Below are 18,054 nucleotides of genomic sequence, written 5' to 3'. Positions count from 1 at the left end.
GATGAGCGTTACAGAAGTGACATGATCTCTGAGGTGTATTGCTAATTGATGGCAGGATTATTCTGAAAGATCCTAATCTCCCGTTTGATCCATCTTACTATTTTACGCACTGGTGCTAAGCTCACCAGTTAAGACCGTCATTACAAATGCCATATATATGACTGTCCAGGGTTGTTCCTTAATGCTTAGATAATGGCTCATACTCTTCACTGTGCTAGGAGCTGTTTGAAAACTGCAGTAAATGATAAATGAAAGAGAATCATTTTCCATTCATGTTGGTGATCATTTCTCTCCGAATGACCTTTGCTTTCAATCCAAGGAGGAAGATTGTATTTGGGCTTTATGTAATTTATTTTACCACGGAACAGAATGGAAGAGAAAATGGATTTGAACATGTGAACAGAATATAATGCAAAGCAAAGTGCTTGAGCAAGTGTGCAGTACCTTCAGCTGGCCATTGGGGCAGCATTATTCCCTGGCCACCTTTACCACCTAATGTAATAACTGGAAATGAGTCTGACTCTCCAGTGAACAAGGACAAGGATTCCAGACAGCAAACAGAAGCAGAAAGCACTTTTAAAACACAGACGACAAAACAGTTGCCATATCTTTATTGAACTTTTACCATGTTGCAAACAAATTCCACAGAAACACTGCAAAATAAATTGAAGCCTATGGCTGCAGAAAGCAGCATTTTCATTGTGCAACTATTTATATTTATTTACATAGAACTATGAAAATCAGACAAGTAAGACATCCAAGCAGCAACTCTACTGCCACAGTCTAAGTGAATTAAGAGCTGCAACCACTTTTTGTTTCCCTATCATTTCATATCACATTTAGTGAACCCAACATTCAAGTATGTCTGTCATTACACAGGCACTATGTTAACTTTCAGTTTTATTTTTAAATGTTTTTTTTAGCATTGCACTCTAAACCTTGAAGTTCAGCATGAGATTGACATCTGGACTTCAAACTAAACTAAAAACAAATCTGACCCCTTTCTTTATATTTTTATATTTAATAAATAACAATAAAATATATAGAATAAAATAAAAGTATAGACATGTTTGTCATTGAATCGAGATTTTAAGACCTGATCACCTTTATGGGATGATATGATTAGATGCCACAAAATGAGTTTCTTAAAGTGTATTACAGGAAATGAAAAAAAAAACAACACATTTGGAGGATACAATTATTCATGCATTAGTAGTCTGAAAACATGAAGAAAATAAAGCTTTTTAAAAATAGAGGCTGATTTTTCTGCATGGGTCTTTAAAACAATCTGTTTAATTTCTTACAGTGAATTAAGTAAGTGTCTGGCACATATAATGGGTACTAGAATTCTTCAATCAGATTTTTGACATTTTGGCTCAAGCTTTCTAAGTATAATATTCATACCTGGTAGTAAGGGACCCAAGCTGTCCTTGACAGGTACTAATACTGTACTTACAGTTCATGTAACATCATCTTATCTCATTGGAGAGGCAAATGGGTCCCTTTTCACAAATGATTTATTTAAAGTGTTGATATATTTAACAACACACCCATATATGTATATACATTTAATTTAATCCATTACAAACTTTGGTGAACAGTACCCAGGCTGTGTATACAAAATTGTTCACAGGCAGAATCAAAATGGATGGTACAACAGGCTGTATTATTAGCACAGCAATACAGATGTATGTGAAGTACACTCTAAATACCTTGCCATAACGTAGGTTCAAAGTAAGTACCGTGATTAAAAAGTGTTTATAATTTAATCAGACGCGTCATGATTTTTAACAAATAGTTATAAAATAAGTGAGGCTGACACCTGATTTAGAAAATGAACAGCAGACATAAAAAAGTCTCTTTCCATGGGAGAGATACACATGCATACTGTACTTCCTGTATTATGGGCTAGGCATACTGGAGAACTGAAATGTGTTATTGAGCTGATTTAATATTTCTATCATTAGTTTTATTTGGGTCTGATAAATAATAATAATTAAAAACAAACAAACAAACAAACAAACAAACATCAAATTAAATAACAAGACCAACATTGTCATACAACATAGGTCAGCTTGAATTACATCAAGCTGTTTCACCTAGATCTAGTCATGATATTGGAGAAGCTGTGATTAATGCTTGCGCTCAATATACAGGTGTTTTTGGTATGGGACCTGAGCCCTTTGAAGGTCATTGCTGGTTCCCCCTGACCGGTGCACACCTGTACCTGACAGCCTTCTGTAGAGCGCTGTGACTGCAGTATCATTCTTTGTTAGTAAAAGGACAGTAAAGGACTGTGCCAACACAGCAAAGCCTGTTCATGTGATATACAGCCTAAAGTGTCCATTAAAAATAAAAAGGGATTTGTCTGACTCTGGGTCCATAGATATCAGTTAAACAGATGACCTTTTTGTCCTCCTAGCTGATATTTCCAGTAATCTGGGTCTGTGCCTATTGTGATTACTCAAATATCTGGTAACTACTGTAGAGCTGGAATGCAATAATAACCACTCAGAATATTTGGAAACATCATGAAGAGATACTGTAAAAGATAAGAGTATATTGTTGATAACAGCTTTCATTTTTTTGTGGATGATTTTGTTTTCTCAGTGCTTGAGGAGATGCTTTGGGATTTCTATTGGCTCTTATGTCAACTCACTGCTTGGTGGTGTCTTATTTACAGCACATTCTACTCTCTTTAGATTGCTCTCATTTTTCTGTGACTATTTACTGACAAAATAAAAACCAAGTCAGATTACCGGTACCAGTAAATCTGAATACAAACAGAAAACGGCTTGCTACGTATTCTACAACTGTGGTCTTTTCTGATTCATTTAACAGATATCAAATAGCATGCCTCAGTTCAATCAGGAAGTTTGTGGCTGGGCTAGGATATAGAAATATCAAAGGCAAATAGGATATCTAGCTTTGGTTTTAGGAAATATAAATATATAAAAATATTAAAAAAAATACCACTAGATGTTATTAATATGCATACCTTCATGGATAACACCTTTCTACATAATAAAACATTTTAATAGAAATGTGATTTTCATGCTTTCTGTCCCTTGAAGTTGGATAAATATGTGCTAGCTTGCATGCCAAACTGCAGTCACAGGTAGGTTTTGCAGCATCCCTCTTTGGAAGAGAGGCATTAAAACCAGTTAATCAGATATTGTTGGTTTTAATTAAACTGCAGTCACAGCTTGCATGGCCATACACTAGTTTTAAATGATCAGCGATAACACAAATTGACATCCAAATGTATGCATGCCCTAAACTAACATCATTCATTTTTAACATTTCTGTATGTTGCAGGCCTCCCCTGTGCCCAGCTGTCTGCAGATTTATTCAAGTACAGACTCAAAGATGCTACAGAATCAAGGATGAAAGTTAAGAAAGGTGATTTTAAGTACAATGGAATGCAAAAAGATATTTGAAATAGCACTTGCTGTGTGAACTGTTTCAGCCACTGTGTTTAATTACTGAACTTATACACACCTAAGCATCTTACTCAGAAAGTGTGGCAAATTCATTTGTAAACACTGTAACGGCTCACACTGCTATGCATCATCAGTGAGTATCTATTTTTAATTGTGTCAGTAAAAGGTCACAAATGTGGGTGATAAACACATAGGGCAAAAGTGAAATAGGTTGAAAATGACCAATAAAAAAGATACAGAACCAGTATTAAATGGTCACAGTTTGGGTTGTGTGGGAGACACCACCAGCAGTACCTTCTCACTTTACATTCAAGACCTAGAGCAGAAATGTTTGCCTTTCATCCATTTCAAACAGAAGACATATTAGACAGAACCTTGATTCCAATGTGGACATTGGATTACAGTCTGCAAAATCAACAACTGAGAACCGACATCTTAAAAATGTCAGTTGAGTCTGGGCAAAATGACCCACTGAATATTGAACATCCACATACCGTTGCAATGGATAGGAGAGCTGATTTTCTGTAGTGGCTGATTTCTTTTCTTAAAAGGCAAACATTTTTCAATTCACAGAGAAACCTGAAATGACCAAAGACTGGCTTTGTTTGGAGCTATTCCTTTTTTCTTCTAAGAAAAGCAAAACTAACGATACTGAAACATCTTTCTGCAAGTCTGGAACACTTCTTAAGTCTACAACAGTGAAGTATAATGAAGAGGCAGGGCGTACAAAATACGGAATTCATTGAGATGAAGTATTGAAATGAAGTTAAAAGTATGAAATGAAGTATGACATGAGTAGTGTTATGATGAGTAGCCCTGTCATGAGAACTGCTTTAAGCCAGTGGCAGAGTAACTCCAGTAATCTGAGGGTTTAGAATACAGTGGCCATTCTCATATATTACAGTAATTTGGGATAAGAAATGCAGGAATGGTGTAATTTCTATGTGGGGTGCTAATTTCACTCCTCTTGAAGGCAGGCAGTCCCTTTGTAAGGTGGATCCAGTAAGTGAGCTTCCCTACAGTTTTGCTAGTACTATAAATCATGTGATTGCATTTTTTAAGTTATGGATGAACTAGATTCCCTGAAAAAACCCCAACGGCTATGTTTTTCAGTAATTCTGACCTACAGATTACAGTCCTGCTTGCTATCGGACATGGTCCTCTCTTTGGAATACAGACTGACATCTGTGCTAATTTGTGTTGAATTGCTTTGTGGTTTTGTGATGTACTGTTAGCAGGCTAACCTAAGCCAGGTGGGGACTCAGTTTCAGCTGTGTATTTATGAACACTTTACATCATTTAATTTGGATGTATGATTTGTATTGATTATACTTCAGTGAGTGCTTGTGCTCATGTAGTTGAAATGGGAGCTGTTGTGTGATTTGTTCCTGCATCAATATATATAATTTCAAAGAATGGCTGGGGAATGGATTAGATAGAAAAGAAAATAATTGATAGAAAGAAACAACATTAAAGAACAGTACTCAGAACAAAATCTTAGCAATTCATTTCTTCCCCCTATGTACTATTAAAATAAGCAATACAACTTTTATTTTAAAACACGGTTTCTGTTTTGTTTGTGTCTTATATATTTTACATGGCTAGGGGATAACACAGAGGCTCTGAATTCATTGAATTCAAAAAGTGGCATCAATAGTCTTTTGCAAGACTTTCCTTTTATATTAATCGTAATAGTACTCTAGAAAAAACACACTCATATTGGACGCTACTACCTCGTGCTTGTGATCGTGTTAGCAGTGGCACTGTCAAGGTCATTTTCCACCACATTGTTATAACCGTCCCTCTCAATGCAGTCACTGAGCACTTTGAGCACAACCCGCAGCCTGCGGTCCATGGCCTCCAAATGGGGTTTTATAAGGATGGGCATCAGCTTGTCTCGCAGTAAAGACTCTTCCACCAGCTCGCTCAGCTTGTACTCCTCCTTAGCTAGGAGCTGCAGTCGCAGATGGGTAGATCTCTTTACCCTGGAACATAAATGGACAGTAATTAGGCTTGACCAAGATCTTTGTAGCATGACACTTGCTTGTTCATCTGTTAGAATGATGCCTCATTCCTCATGGATAACAAACACGAAGCTTTAAGAAGACCTACCTGCAGCATTGGCTTAAAGGCACCAGTATAGACATCTCATCATGGGAGTGTTTTCCAAACCTGTGCATGCAGAGGGAAGACACTTTAAAGCTCTCAACTGCAATAACTATGACACAAATCCAGCATGATTTCCTTCCACTTCGGCTGTTGCCGTGGGCTACTATCTATTTATTTTAGGTTACGCACCCTCTTCCGTTATCCAAGTGGATGATAAAAGTTTCATTTCCAAACTTCTCAAAGGTTTCGTAGTGATGTCGATCCATATTTCCTGAGGGAACAAAGTGATAAGGCATAATGAGCTGCTTACCCAATCATCATTCCACATGCACTAAAGCCCTTTCGACAGTGACATGTACCGTATGTTACGTACCCATCAGGAAATCAAAGATGGTCATGTCCATGACGTCCAGGAGCCGGGTGCCAATGTCATAGGGAGGCGTCTGTTTGACCTCCTCACAGTAGTCTGGATCTACCTCCCATCTGAAGATCAAAACACACACACACACACACACAGATTGTCACAAAATGACATACGCAAGAGCAGTGCGGACTGTTCTGTAGAACACAGACATGGCAAGACGTAAAACATCTTGTCATTGGAACTAAGTAGCTAAGAAAATGCAGTAGTTTCAAAAGGTAATGGCAGTAGTTTATAAAAGGGATTCACACCCTTTTCTAAAAAAGCATTATAAGTCCCCCCCCCACCCTCCCAAAAAAATAAAAAAATAAAAAATACTGCATTTAATATAATCATCACTGTAGCTTTGCCTCTGGCCAAAAACTGTATTGGTTTGCTCAAATCTTGTTGCAGCACTTTCTGAATCTTTGCCGCTTAGCATCCCCCCTGTTCAAGCTTAGTAATTCAGCCATGGGAGCTGCAGGGATTACTCCGAAATGGGTTTCTGTACAGGGATAAGGCATCATCTTAGGAGATCAGATGGCACAGTTATTAAAACTAGTGGCCACTCGGGACCTGGCAGTATTGATGGGATGAAGATTTGGGTTTTAGTCATAAGCTTGCAGCTTCTTTAATCACATAGGAATTCTTCCGTTCTTTGTTCTAAAGATCCTTGAGTTAGATTACAAATGCTAAAAAGTGGCAAGTATTTCTTGTGCAGGTTACTGGTTTGTTCAAGCTACAGTATTTAATAACTTTAAGCTGGACTTTAATCTTCCTTCTTTGAGCATCTGCTGGAGACGGAGCAGTAAAGGAAAAACACACGTAAAGTAATGAAGAGTGCTTTTAGAAGATAATACTGTTTGGCAGAAAAGGGAGACTCACTCTGCTTTCTTGCGCTTGTGGTAGGAACGCCTCCAGGGATTCCTCCAGGTTTTCCGCTTGGCCAGGGCCAGGTCCGGGAGGAAAGCAGCCAGCGAGCCCTCAATCTGATCAGGCTTCCCGCACAGAGCATGCTCCGTGGAGCAGTAATACGAGCACTCGCCGTAGAAACAGATGTTATTGGCTATCAGGAACAAAACAGAAGAAGCGTTTAGAAACCTGATATTCATCCATGAATTTAACTCTCCATCATAATATATATAGTAGGAATGAAAAGAAACTTAGCAATAAAGCTGGACAAACATTTCAACATATATTTTTAATATACAGTACATCAAACGTATTAAGATATTGACTTCTGCATTAAGATATTGACCTCTAGTTTAAAAAATAGGTCCCATCTAAATCCCTGTTATGAGGTACCTGGGGAGATGAAGAACGTTCTCCACAGCTTTTTGTCCCGAGTCACGTCTTTGATTTCTTTGGTCATGTTGACAAGCCTGCCTGCAACTGGAGGCACACGTCGGAAATCCAGGATCCTGGCAAAAAAACCAAAAAAAACAATGACAATAAAAATGGCACTATAAAAAGGCACGCAGATTTATTTAAAAGATGAGGACCATGGTATTGTCATGTAGGCCTCATTTCTTCTTGGACTCCTGTGTTATAATGTATTTATAATGAAGTTCAGTTACAGTGAAGTTAACTGGCCAACAAAATTATATGCAGCTGTTTTCCCTACAGTATGTATAACTATTAGATCCCACTGCCTTCCAAAGAACTTACAGGTTCAGCAATGGGTCTTGCAAAAAATGAGCGTTGCCTAGCTGGCCAAGCCCCCTAAACTGGACAGTGTCCACCCCCCGGGTCAGGTTTCACGCTCCCACATGCAGCCAGCACCTCCTGCCAACCTGCCACATCAGGCATTAGAAATGCATGCCTATCAATTCTTATTGAAAACCTCAATCCTTCCCAGGAAACCCTGTTTGCATTTCAAAGAGGCCAGAGATCTACACACAGCCAGCGGGCACTGCTGCTGAAAGACAGTTTCCTGGAAGCCATGCAAAGACATCGAGCCTGTGGCTCCGCTTTGCAACTGGACGCGAGAACCAGAATACTAAACCTAAAACTGTCAGACCATCAAGATAAATAGGAGATCTAAAATCCACTTAAATGCTACTGTGCCACTGGCTACTTATTATAATAATAAAACCAGTGAAAAACAAAGTTCCAAGGTTTTCCTTTAGAAGTTATAGTAATGCAGGTGAAGAAGTCATTTTGACCAAGAGAGGGAGCTGCTGTTCAATTCTGTCTATGTGAGGTTTGCTTCACCTGCTACACTTATTTGGCAGCATACCTGGACCCTATTCTTTAAATCATAACCAGACATGAAGACAACAGATGCCATGACCAAATACAGTCACTGTTGCTTCCTCATTAGAAATATGAATATAAATATAAGGATATGCCCTACACATAACCTATACCGGGGAACCTTTTGTAACATTTGTGAGAAGTGACATCCTTACAGAGTTTCACCACAATTGGATGAATGGTTCTGATAAAGCAAGTGTGAGTGTGTCATGAAGGCTTGCTGGCGTAGTGTAAAGTGAATTACAAAGGCATTTTGTGCTTGCAGCAATCTCACCTTGAACCCCCAGCATTAAAATCCCAAGTATCAGGTTATTGAGTTTACTGTGACTGCACTAGGTAAAAGCAGGGGTTAGATTGCACTTAAAATGCTGGCTTGCATGACTGTGTTTTTCAGCAATGTGGGTAATTACCACTGTTTATGGATTTCCCTTTTGATAGATAGTACTTAGCTAGGTTTTACCAAACGTGAAGTGTGAGAAAGCTTTTTGCTTTATGTGTTAGGGACACAGCAGTGCCACACACTGAAGCCATTGTTTCCCCATCCAGCCCTAATTTATAACAGAAATAAAGCATACTTCTTGGAAGTCATGGATAATTCACATAGCTTTACATTTAGTAGCATTGTTTGCTTTACACTCCATTTGGCTTTCACATACTTCAATACCTTGCGTAGCATCACATATGGAACAACACGGAAATACACTTTGAAAAAGATCAATTCGGATTCTAACAAGTGTTCTGAAATATGTACAGCTCATCTATCTGGCGATGACTTTGAGTGTGATCATGACAAAGCATTGTGACAAGTGGATTTGCTTTATATAAAAAATTAACCGACAAAGTTAGATTTTAGGTAGGTGAGAAATTACAGCACCTTCTACAACAGGCAAGATCAGTGCAACCCACATGCACAGTATACCATGCCATTTCAAGTTTTTAATTTTTTTTTATTAACTAGTACCTTGCTAGTTATTTATGTAGGTTACATCTATTATGTGCTGCCTTTTTCTCCAGTCTTAACACTGGATTCAACTCCAGGAGCATCCGTGTGAAACGCCTGCAAGAACCTGTCTTCAGACAGTGATACAGTCTTTTCAGACAGGCAACGCCCTGTTTCACACTGTCGGAAAAAGTGATGAAATCCTATTTGTATATACTGTACATTGCAATAGTGGGAGCTGGTGATACTGTCACACACACACAGTGTAGCTGATTCACTTGCACCTCTTTTTTTTAACATGTCTCAATGAAAAGTTATTAACAGCCTACAGTAAACAACAGCAAACATTCCTCTGGTACAAAATGACAATGCAGAGGTCAACAGTTAATCTACCGGAATGCTACAGTTATATTGTAACATAGCAGCATCTGTTATCCTACACTGGCTAAAGTACTCAACAGCAAATAATAACTAGCCAGACTTTAAGAATCATTGCCCAACTCTGTTCTGCATCATGGTTAATTCCAAATGCAAATTTACAGTTTGAACCAAAATCTGTCTGTCGCTATTCCAATTTCCCATGCTGCTTTTGCAAAGGTTGAGCATTAACCATTTCACAACGACAAAAACTACAGTTTTGAAGGATGTGAAATGCCCATTGTTTTCTTATGATCAGCACATGTAGACCTTTCAAGCAGAAGAGCCCCCTTTTCATCTCACCACACAAGAGATATATATAGTGTTTGTACCAGTGGGATGGAAAGCATTTCAGCTGGCACTTAAAGGTTTCAGACATGGCACTTACCTATCCAGATGAAAAGCTGCGATCTCTGCATTGTGCCTCTCGAAATCAGAGAAGTAGAAGAAGTCTGGGGGTGTTTCCTGTTCCCTTGTTTGCCTGTAAAACGATAGAGACAAAACATGAATCCATGAAAATGAAAAATCCCCCCGGAATTCACCTGATAGAAACTGATCTTTACCAAATCTGGAAACTGACACAGGAAAGAGTCATAAAACCCCAATGAATCCCAGTTTTAAATGCTGCATATTTAGGCAATACTACCAGGGCACACAGATGCATATATATTTTTAACATACCTCAATGAAACACTGGATTTATATATATTTATATATATATATATATATATATATATATATATATATATATATAATGGTGTTCTATATATATATATATATATATATATATATAGAACACCATTACATCATATAAGAATAACTCATGGATTTGAATGTAAACAATAACAAGTAGTTGTCATGCCGTCAAAAACCTATAAATACCTTCAATGTTTTGATTCAAACATAGGCTCCCTACAGAAAGATATGTACAACATATCGAAGTGTTGGGCAGCTGGCTCTTTGAGCTAAAATAACATATAATTTATTTGTTGTTATATATTTGTTACACTTTCCATATAACACATTAAAAGATCCTCAAACTCTATTGTTAACAGAATTGTTTGGGGTACTTATTGTGTTGGCCCTTTCCCTCCAACAAAGAAATGTTATGCAATCAAAATAATCAACACTTTCAGGCAGGATTGCAGAGCCCATATCCAGCCAGACTCTGAAATGGTGACTGATCATAATCTTGGCAAAGTTTCGCTCATATTCCCAGCTAAAGAAGCTGTTACTGTTCCAGACTGCTATTAGCCTGACATAAGGACAGATCATTAAAGCCCAGCATGGGATCCTGCAGCTTTCCTACTAATAGATTCCAACTTTCCCTCTTTAATTCCCTCTAGCTCCGGGCTCTTGGACTCAAATGCTTCTGAACTCTTTCAAAAATAATAGAAATGATCCAGTTTACCGATTTAGATTTATAGGAAAATGCAGCCCAATCAGAAATGTCTGGTTCTTTATTCTAGATCACTCTGGTATTTAAAACTCTAAACCCAGTTTTTGTCTCTGATGGCTGAACAGTACAGACCCAAACACGTAATGTTGCCTAATGTGTTACTTGCACCTCTGTAAATATGATGGAAATGTTCTGCTCACAAATTGTTACAGACTGACTGGGAGACAGAAGCTCTCCATTTGCCAGGCATGAACAGGCATCAAACACGGTCCTCAGCTTTGATCAATTGATGTGCCTCTGTCTCCCAGCCCTGGACAGCTTGGCAGGTGAGAGACACTGCGTGCCATTTTTCATTCAAATACAGATCAGCGACTTCTCAATGTCAATGTATTCTCTTAATATCAACAAATTTCATGATATTATGTATTACAATCACAAGCTAAGGGTGTGCTTGTTATACAGTATCTGTGAACAGCTGTCACAGGATCCCTGAAAACTCATTAGAATAGAATATTGGATTTTTATTATCAGGAAATCGATATATTTTGTAATTGATAGGTATGCAATCCTAAGGCATTTGGGTATGTATGATGTTTTTAGTTGTTTTTTCACATTGCAGCTGTTTTCTGTTTAACACTTGGTAACCTTAAATGATTATAGCTCCAACTAAAAACAAACACGGAAAACCATTATCATCAACACTACTTATTATCTACAGGCTATTTACTGTTCCCTACTGTGTTCAGTATTGCCAGTAAATTGTTTTTTAACCTTTGGTGCGGTTTTCTGAAGCTACAAAACCAAAGTCTTCTTTAATTCCCAGCTTCTGAACGTCACCAGCAAGTCAATGAGGGCTGGAATTTCCAGTCACCTTGCAGGGAGCAAAAACGAAGTAAATCAAGCCAATACTAAAGAGACACTTTTGCACAAAGCCCGGGCAGAAGCAATGACAGTGCAGCCCGTGAGGGATTATAAGTACTTTTTCTCTCAAGCCATTGTGACTCACTGAAACTGTAAACCCCTAACCCGAATGCTGCTATTCCAAAGGGCAGGCTCCCAGACAATACACACGAATAATGACTTTATTAAGCATGCAGGACCGATCCTCACTATAGAGTTTTCTGTTACACAAACCTACCTGCCTTAGGGACGCTACAGGCTGGCTCTCAACATGCAGATTAAACTCATATCAACATCATTACACAGGCTACACTTATACTGGGAAGACCTTTCTCAGAATGCACATTCATCACTTCATTAGAATAAATTATGACGATTATAATGGCTGCTTACTCTTAAAGTATATCTGTTAAGGTCAAAGCATGCTTTAGTTGGATATGTATGGATTAAAACACTAGAACAGCTTTAACTGAGAACTACAGGGCAGAGTTACAAAAGAATGATTCTGTTTCTAAAGGCACTGGTTTGTTTTTTAAAAGATTATATATTGAACATATGTGTTAAAGTCCATACATTTCAATCTACATATTAAATAAAAAAATAAAAAAAGTATTATAATGTGATTTTTATATGGAATATATTTCTTGGCTATTCTTAAAGAAAGCTGCACTGCCTGCAAACTTCATTTCCCTTCCTGATTTTTTCATCCAAACCAATGTCAGTAAGAAGATGCAGTCTGATTATTTTACTAGAACAAAGGTGTATGTACAAATCTGTTTGGAAGGGGGAGCTGCAGCTTAGTCAATAGAGCCATTCAGTCTTTGTTGAGGCTGTTCGTCAGATTTCAGGATTTCAGCCTTCAAATGCAAGAGATCAAAGCAGCTCAAATACAATAGGCAGGATAACTCTGACTGTTGTTACAATACATAGAACGTATTGTATCAATTCAAATACTAACCACTGACCTCAAGCCAACGGTTTGTCAGGTTTATTTAGTACGTGTGATCAAATACTGGGCCCTGTTATATCTTAACAGCAGCAGATCTAAATAATGCTGTAGTTTAGGATATGTATTTTTAGTCTGTAAAAGTATGTATTAGTTCTGCTGCTGTCTAGAGATTGAATAGGCCCCACTGGGTTACAGTTGCTTCTGTGATTATAAATTGCCTTATTTTAACTGTCCTTAGGTGTAGGCTGATTTAATAAACAGTGCAACAGAACACCAGCCTGTGGTGTTAAGAGGCTGCAGTGTTTTGTAACTGGAGAACCAGTTCCCAGACTAAGACGTCTTCCAAAGGATCTTATTACAGAGCTGGGAACCAACGCGAGTTTACAATAGCTTGCAAACCGCTTGGCTCATGAGGACTCAGTAACAAGCCAGGTGGAGAGAGCAGCTCTCAGCAGTATGTCAGCCTTGGCGCAGGGCGCTAAAGCAATTTCAAGAAGCCATCCTCATGCCAATTGCACAAAGCTCTTATAAATTTCCCATTGCTGCAGAAAACCTCTTGCAGTGCACTTTAATCAAGACATTATAAAAAGGTTTGTTCCCCCCCATTCAGAAAAGCATCAGGGTAGCCTCTCTAACACAGATTTAAGACCCATCAACAAACACCAGCCAGCCTATAGAAACACACGCTGTTGTCAATAACCCTCTTGGTATTGGGAAACAGCATGCTAACTCCATGTTTGGGCTATGTGGTCATTAAGAGAGCTCTTCTTTTATGGATGGAGTGGAACATTTTTCAGTTTTAATGGAGCTGAGCAGTGCATTGAAAAATAAATAATGTTTTAAACTGCAGTTACACCGCACAATTCACTATGTAACACAATTTTTGTTCCTGGGTAGTAAGTGTTATTTCCTAATTGCTTATGCAATTATAGAAAATGGCAATTATTCCCCACAAACTTTGCTTTTGTGACCAGGACAGCGATATTTTGAAATTGACCTATTTCCAATGAGAAAACGGGCGGATTTATGTCTTTTCGTTCACATAAAGTCAGAAAAAAACAACATATGAATCCAAATTAACATGTATTTATACTAAAGTAATACAAAAATGACTACAAAAGATTTAGAAGTGAGTAGTTTTTCGAGATTTATGATTATACTGTAAATCACTTTCACGAATCAGCCCCCAAATGTAGTCTCCCATCATGTTCTCGTTATACTTTCCTTGGTAGCGGCGTTCAAAGTCCAGTATATCCTGGTGGAAGCGCTCGCCTTGCTCCTCTGAGTACACTCCCATGTTCTCCTTGAATTTATCAAGATGAGCATCAAGGATATGGACTTTGAGGGACATCCTACAGCCCATTGTGCCGTAGTTCTTCACCAGAGTCTCAACCAGCTCCACATAGTTTTCGGCCTTGTTATCAATACTGATTTTTATGCTTTTTTGCATCAATTGGCTGTTTTCATAATGTAATAAAGAAGCATTTGAATATTCGGTCTATAGTCAGTAATGTCAAACGCAAAGCGAGAGATGACATATACTGTAGTAACACAAAGCATTTACTAATTTCAAAGGAAGAAAAAAAAACTCTATGTCCTATCAGCTAGTCCCACGGTAAACTATTCTGTACCATGGGGGCAGGGTTGGGGTTATTTTTTTTTTGCATCACAGGTAGAATAAAAGTAGAATAGGTGTAATTGTACTCTGGCTTACAAAAGCAGGCCTGTAATATGCTCTGAGTGACAATAAGGACACTACATCGGTGAGTCATTTCCTGTTTGGTGACCCGAATCCTTGGCTAAACTCCTTTACTGCGCTGAGCCTGTGGCTGATTGCTTACTCCGGTATCCTGCAGGGCTGCAGCTAAGTTTGCTTTTAGGAGTCTTTGCTAATGCTGTCCTATCGAACCACTGAGCGGATCTGCCAGAGCGGGTAATTACCATGATATACATCTGAAATAAGTGCCAATAATCTAAAGTAAACACATTATTAGCCTGACTGCCAGATTGTGCTATTGAATCAGAACGGGATGTTTATGATAACTGTGTATCAAACATTAGGCTTACACACATCACCACATCCCTTAGGCTTACACACATCACCACATCCCTTAGGCTTACACACATCACCACATGCCTTTGTCTAGTGAGGCACTTGAGAAATTAAAATCCAATTTACTACCATGAAAGAGGGAAGATAGACTAGAAGAAAGCTGCATCTCTACGAGTATGTGTTGCACATGATTTCATTGTGATTATTCAATAGCTCAGCCAGTCAGGTGTCATGCAGATCATGATATCATGAAGATCTTATGCCAAGGCTTGTCTTTACCACAAGAGGAAGACGTAAAAATGTAAGGGTGATGTGTACCACAGTACCTCCACTATATCCACACAGCCAGAGGTATTACCCACCTAGGAGGGAAACATGTAAAGAATGTTATTAAGGAATCCCCTAAATGAATCCCCTTTTCTAAATGCCAAGGATCCTGGTTACACACGTGATGGTCCTCGGTTCACACACCCTGGGTCTAACACTCATGAGCTTCAAGCTGGTAGATGAAGAAGAAGAACAAAGGACTGGCTTTTCAGCTCCTTTTTAAAGGCATATGGCCAGGGTTAATTGATAATCAATTAGCCAATCAACACCTGGCCATCTGCTGCACATGGATTTTAATTAGGTAGGGATGGAATTCTAACCTCCCAGCCCTGCCACATCTAGCACAAACTTAATTTCCCAAATGAAACACATTACTGGTATTTACATTCTTTCACAATGCAACCTCTTGATTTACATTCAAATGAGTCACTCACTAACTGCAAATATTCCTGTTCTCTGTACGTACATGTAGCTACAGTAGGCAAGCAACAACACCACAAGCCTCTTGCATCAGCAGCTGGTTTTGGACACCCTAATGATGGTGTGCATCAGTTACAGATGTTTTAAAGGATTCCTGGTGCAAGAAGAGAAATTAGAAATACAGACTTGTCACCTTTTTCCAATTATAATCAATGTAAATGTTATTTAGTTGTCCTCCAAACAAGATTATAATGCTCAAACAGTGGCTTATTTTTTCTGACAGTAGGGCTTTTTACATTGTTAACAGGCTTTTAAAACAAACAAATTAGCAAAATAAATAAATAACAATAACATGTCTGAAAACCGCCTTCTCTCACACAGGGGCGCTGTTGAGCTACTCTGTGTACTCGTAACAAAAGCCACATAGATAAATCTTGATTGCCTGCCAAAAACAAGTTAGTGACAGACTCAGATTAGCAAAATGATCATTATATAAGTAGACAGAAGTGTCAAAATACCCTGAAAACCCCTTGCGTGCAAACTACTGGGAGAACGTTTGACAGTGTGGCAGTTGTCGCCTCGTTGCTCTCCAGTACATTAGCATGAGTGTTTATTAAAATCAGCCATGGATTTCCCATTAAGAACCCTTAGAATTCATAGCAAACGCATACACGCTCACACACAAATCAAATGATTCCCTTTCTATGGACGATGAATCTTTGACACTGAAGCATAATTAACTATTTTTAATCCAGCCTCAAAAAACAAAACAGAAAAACCCCACCCTTTTGAGTATAGCATTTGTATCAATCATGAAACAAAGCAAATTTCAAAGCAAACCTAAAGCATGGACTACCTGAAATAATTCATTCAAGACAAAGCATGTCAATTAACATAGCAGGGTAAGAGGTCAGTACCTGCTATTTCTCCCGATTAAATGAGCATAATATAAGGAATCCTACATTGGAGATTGAACCATTTGGAATGCTGGGCTGCTCAATGAAACGGTGCTCAACAAGACCAGGTTTTGATGTTGCTGATTTCCGGTGATGACGGAGGTGAGTGGAAAATAGACATATCTGTATGCTCTATGTTAGCAACAAAACTGGAGTCACTACGCAGTTCCAGTTACTTTAGAGCTTGCACCTCAGCAAAATGGGGATAAAAATGCAGCTGCAGTTACTCTAAAGAGCCGCATACATGGCGAGAATTGTAAAATACAGTTGAATTGTGAAACGATGTGAATAGAATGCCAGATATTGCTGGAAATAGGGAACAAAAGCCTAATACATCCAATTCAATACAGTGCCAGCTCGGGCCAATGTATGATAGGAGTCAGTGATGGCATCCGTTTAGATACTTAAAAACAAAAAAAAACAGTTGATTTTGTTGCTTGTGCTGGATAAATGGTTGGCAGCATTTAGAAAAGCAGCAGCTTTGCTTGCACGATCCCTGCTGGTTTGGAACAGATTCCGTTTGTTATGTTTTTTTGTTTTTAGCTAGTTCCAGTGCTGCAGCTGGGGGTGCTGTAATAAAAACCTAAAAATCAACCCGCTGCCTGTTTCTCAACTTTCACTTTACAGCTCCAAGCTGCTCCAAACTAATTCTAATGAAGGTGTAACTAACACAAATGCTTCCAGAGTCACTGATAATAGGGGAAGTGCAGTCTCAGGTGTGGGAACTACTGCACGTAGTCCTTTTACACTGACAACTAGCTCTGGCTATCTTGATGCATTTTAAATGTATTTTAGTCCAGCTCTTGCTGTTATTGATCACTACATAAGATAGCTATTGATGGAAGAGCATCAGCGGTATAACTTCTTGCCTATGGTGATGTCAATTTCATCTAAGACTGTCAATTTACTGTAATAGCTGGAATGTAAACAATATATTAATACACTATGATACCATACCCTGTGGTATTAAAGAGATGGAGAGCACTTTACATAAAATAAAATGCACATAAATAAGAAAATATATACATAGACAAGATAATACATTAATGATTAAATGAAATACAAAACATTTCATTTAAAATATCAACAAAATAAATGTACCCAAGGCGATATATGATTTAAAAGTGATAACAATTTGTATTTTAATAATTAAGACCAATTTTAGAATCAAGAAATAACGCAGTAAAAACAGATACCCAGTTCACCTCAGACTATATTACAACTGCACTGAAGAGATGGGTTTTTAATAGGCGTTTACATTTAAACTGTCAGCTCCTCTGATGTTTATGGGGAGGTCGTTCCATAACAAAGGAACGCCCGTCCAAAGTCGCACATCGGAAGCAGGGAGCCACAAGGTAGTTCTGTGCACTAGATCTGAGACACCTGGCAGGAACACAGTTCTCCAGAAGCAGAGAGGTAAGCAGGGCAGGTGCCGTTTAAAGTCCTGTATGTTAACAAAAGGGTTTTAAATGTAATCCAGTCAAG

The 18,054-nt window shown here is 38.4% G+C and overlaps 1 protein-coding gene across 1 annotated transcript in view; it reads right to left on the bottom strand.

Moving 5' to 3' along the window:
- Nucleotides 1-571: 571 nt before the first annotated feature.
- The window catches only part of LOC117431033 (extracellular serine/threonine protein kinase FAM20C-like), a 45,039-nt gene continuing 27,556 nt past the window's right edge, over nucleotides 572-18,054 (bottom strand). The window contains exons 4-10 of the mRNA XM_034051614.3: nucleotides 9,954-10,046; nucleotides 7,258-7,373; nucleotides 6,838-7,018; nucleotides 5,926-6,035; nucleotides 5,742-5,823; nucleotides 5,556-5,615; nucleotides 572-5,428 (exon numbers count right to left, since the gene is read on the bottom strand). Of these exons, the coding sequence (XP_033907505.1) occupies nucleotides 5,173-5,428; nucleotides 5,556-5,615; nucleotides 5,742-5,823; nucleotides 5,926-6,035; nucleotides 6,838-7,018; nucleotides 7,258-7,373; nucleotides 9,954-10,046 (898 nt within the window). The 3' untranslated portion in view covers nucleotides 572-5,172. The remainder of the gene's footprint in view (nucleotides 5,429-5,555; nucleotides 5,616-5,741; nucleotides 5,824-5,925; nucleotides 6,036-6,837; nucleotides 7,019-7,257; nucleotides 7,374-9,953; nucleotides 10,047-18,054) is intronic.

Source organism: Acipenser ruthenus, chromosome 22 (assembly GCF_902713425.1).
Source record: "Acipenser ruthenus chromosome 22, fAciRut3.2 maternal haplotype, whole genome shotgun sequence".
Lineage (NCBI taxonomy): Eukaryota > Metazoa > Chordata > Actinopteri > Acipenseriformes > Acipenseridae > Acipenser > Acipenser ruthenus.
Note: the sequence above shows the minus strand (reverse complement) of the source record. Positions and strands in the feature narration are given on the sequence as shown.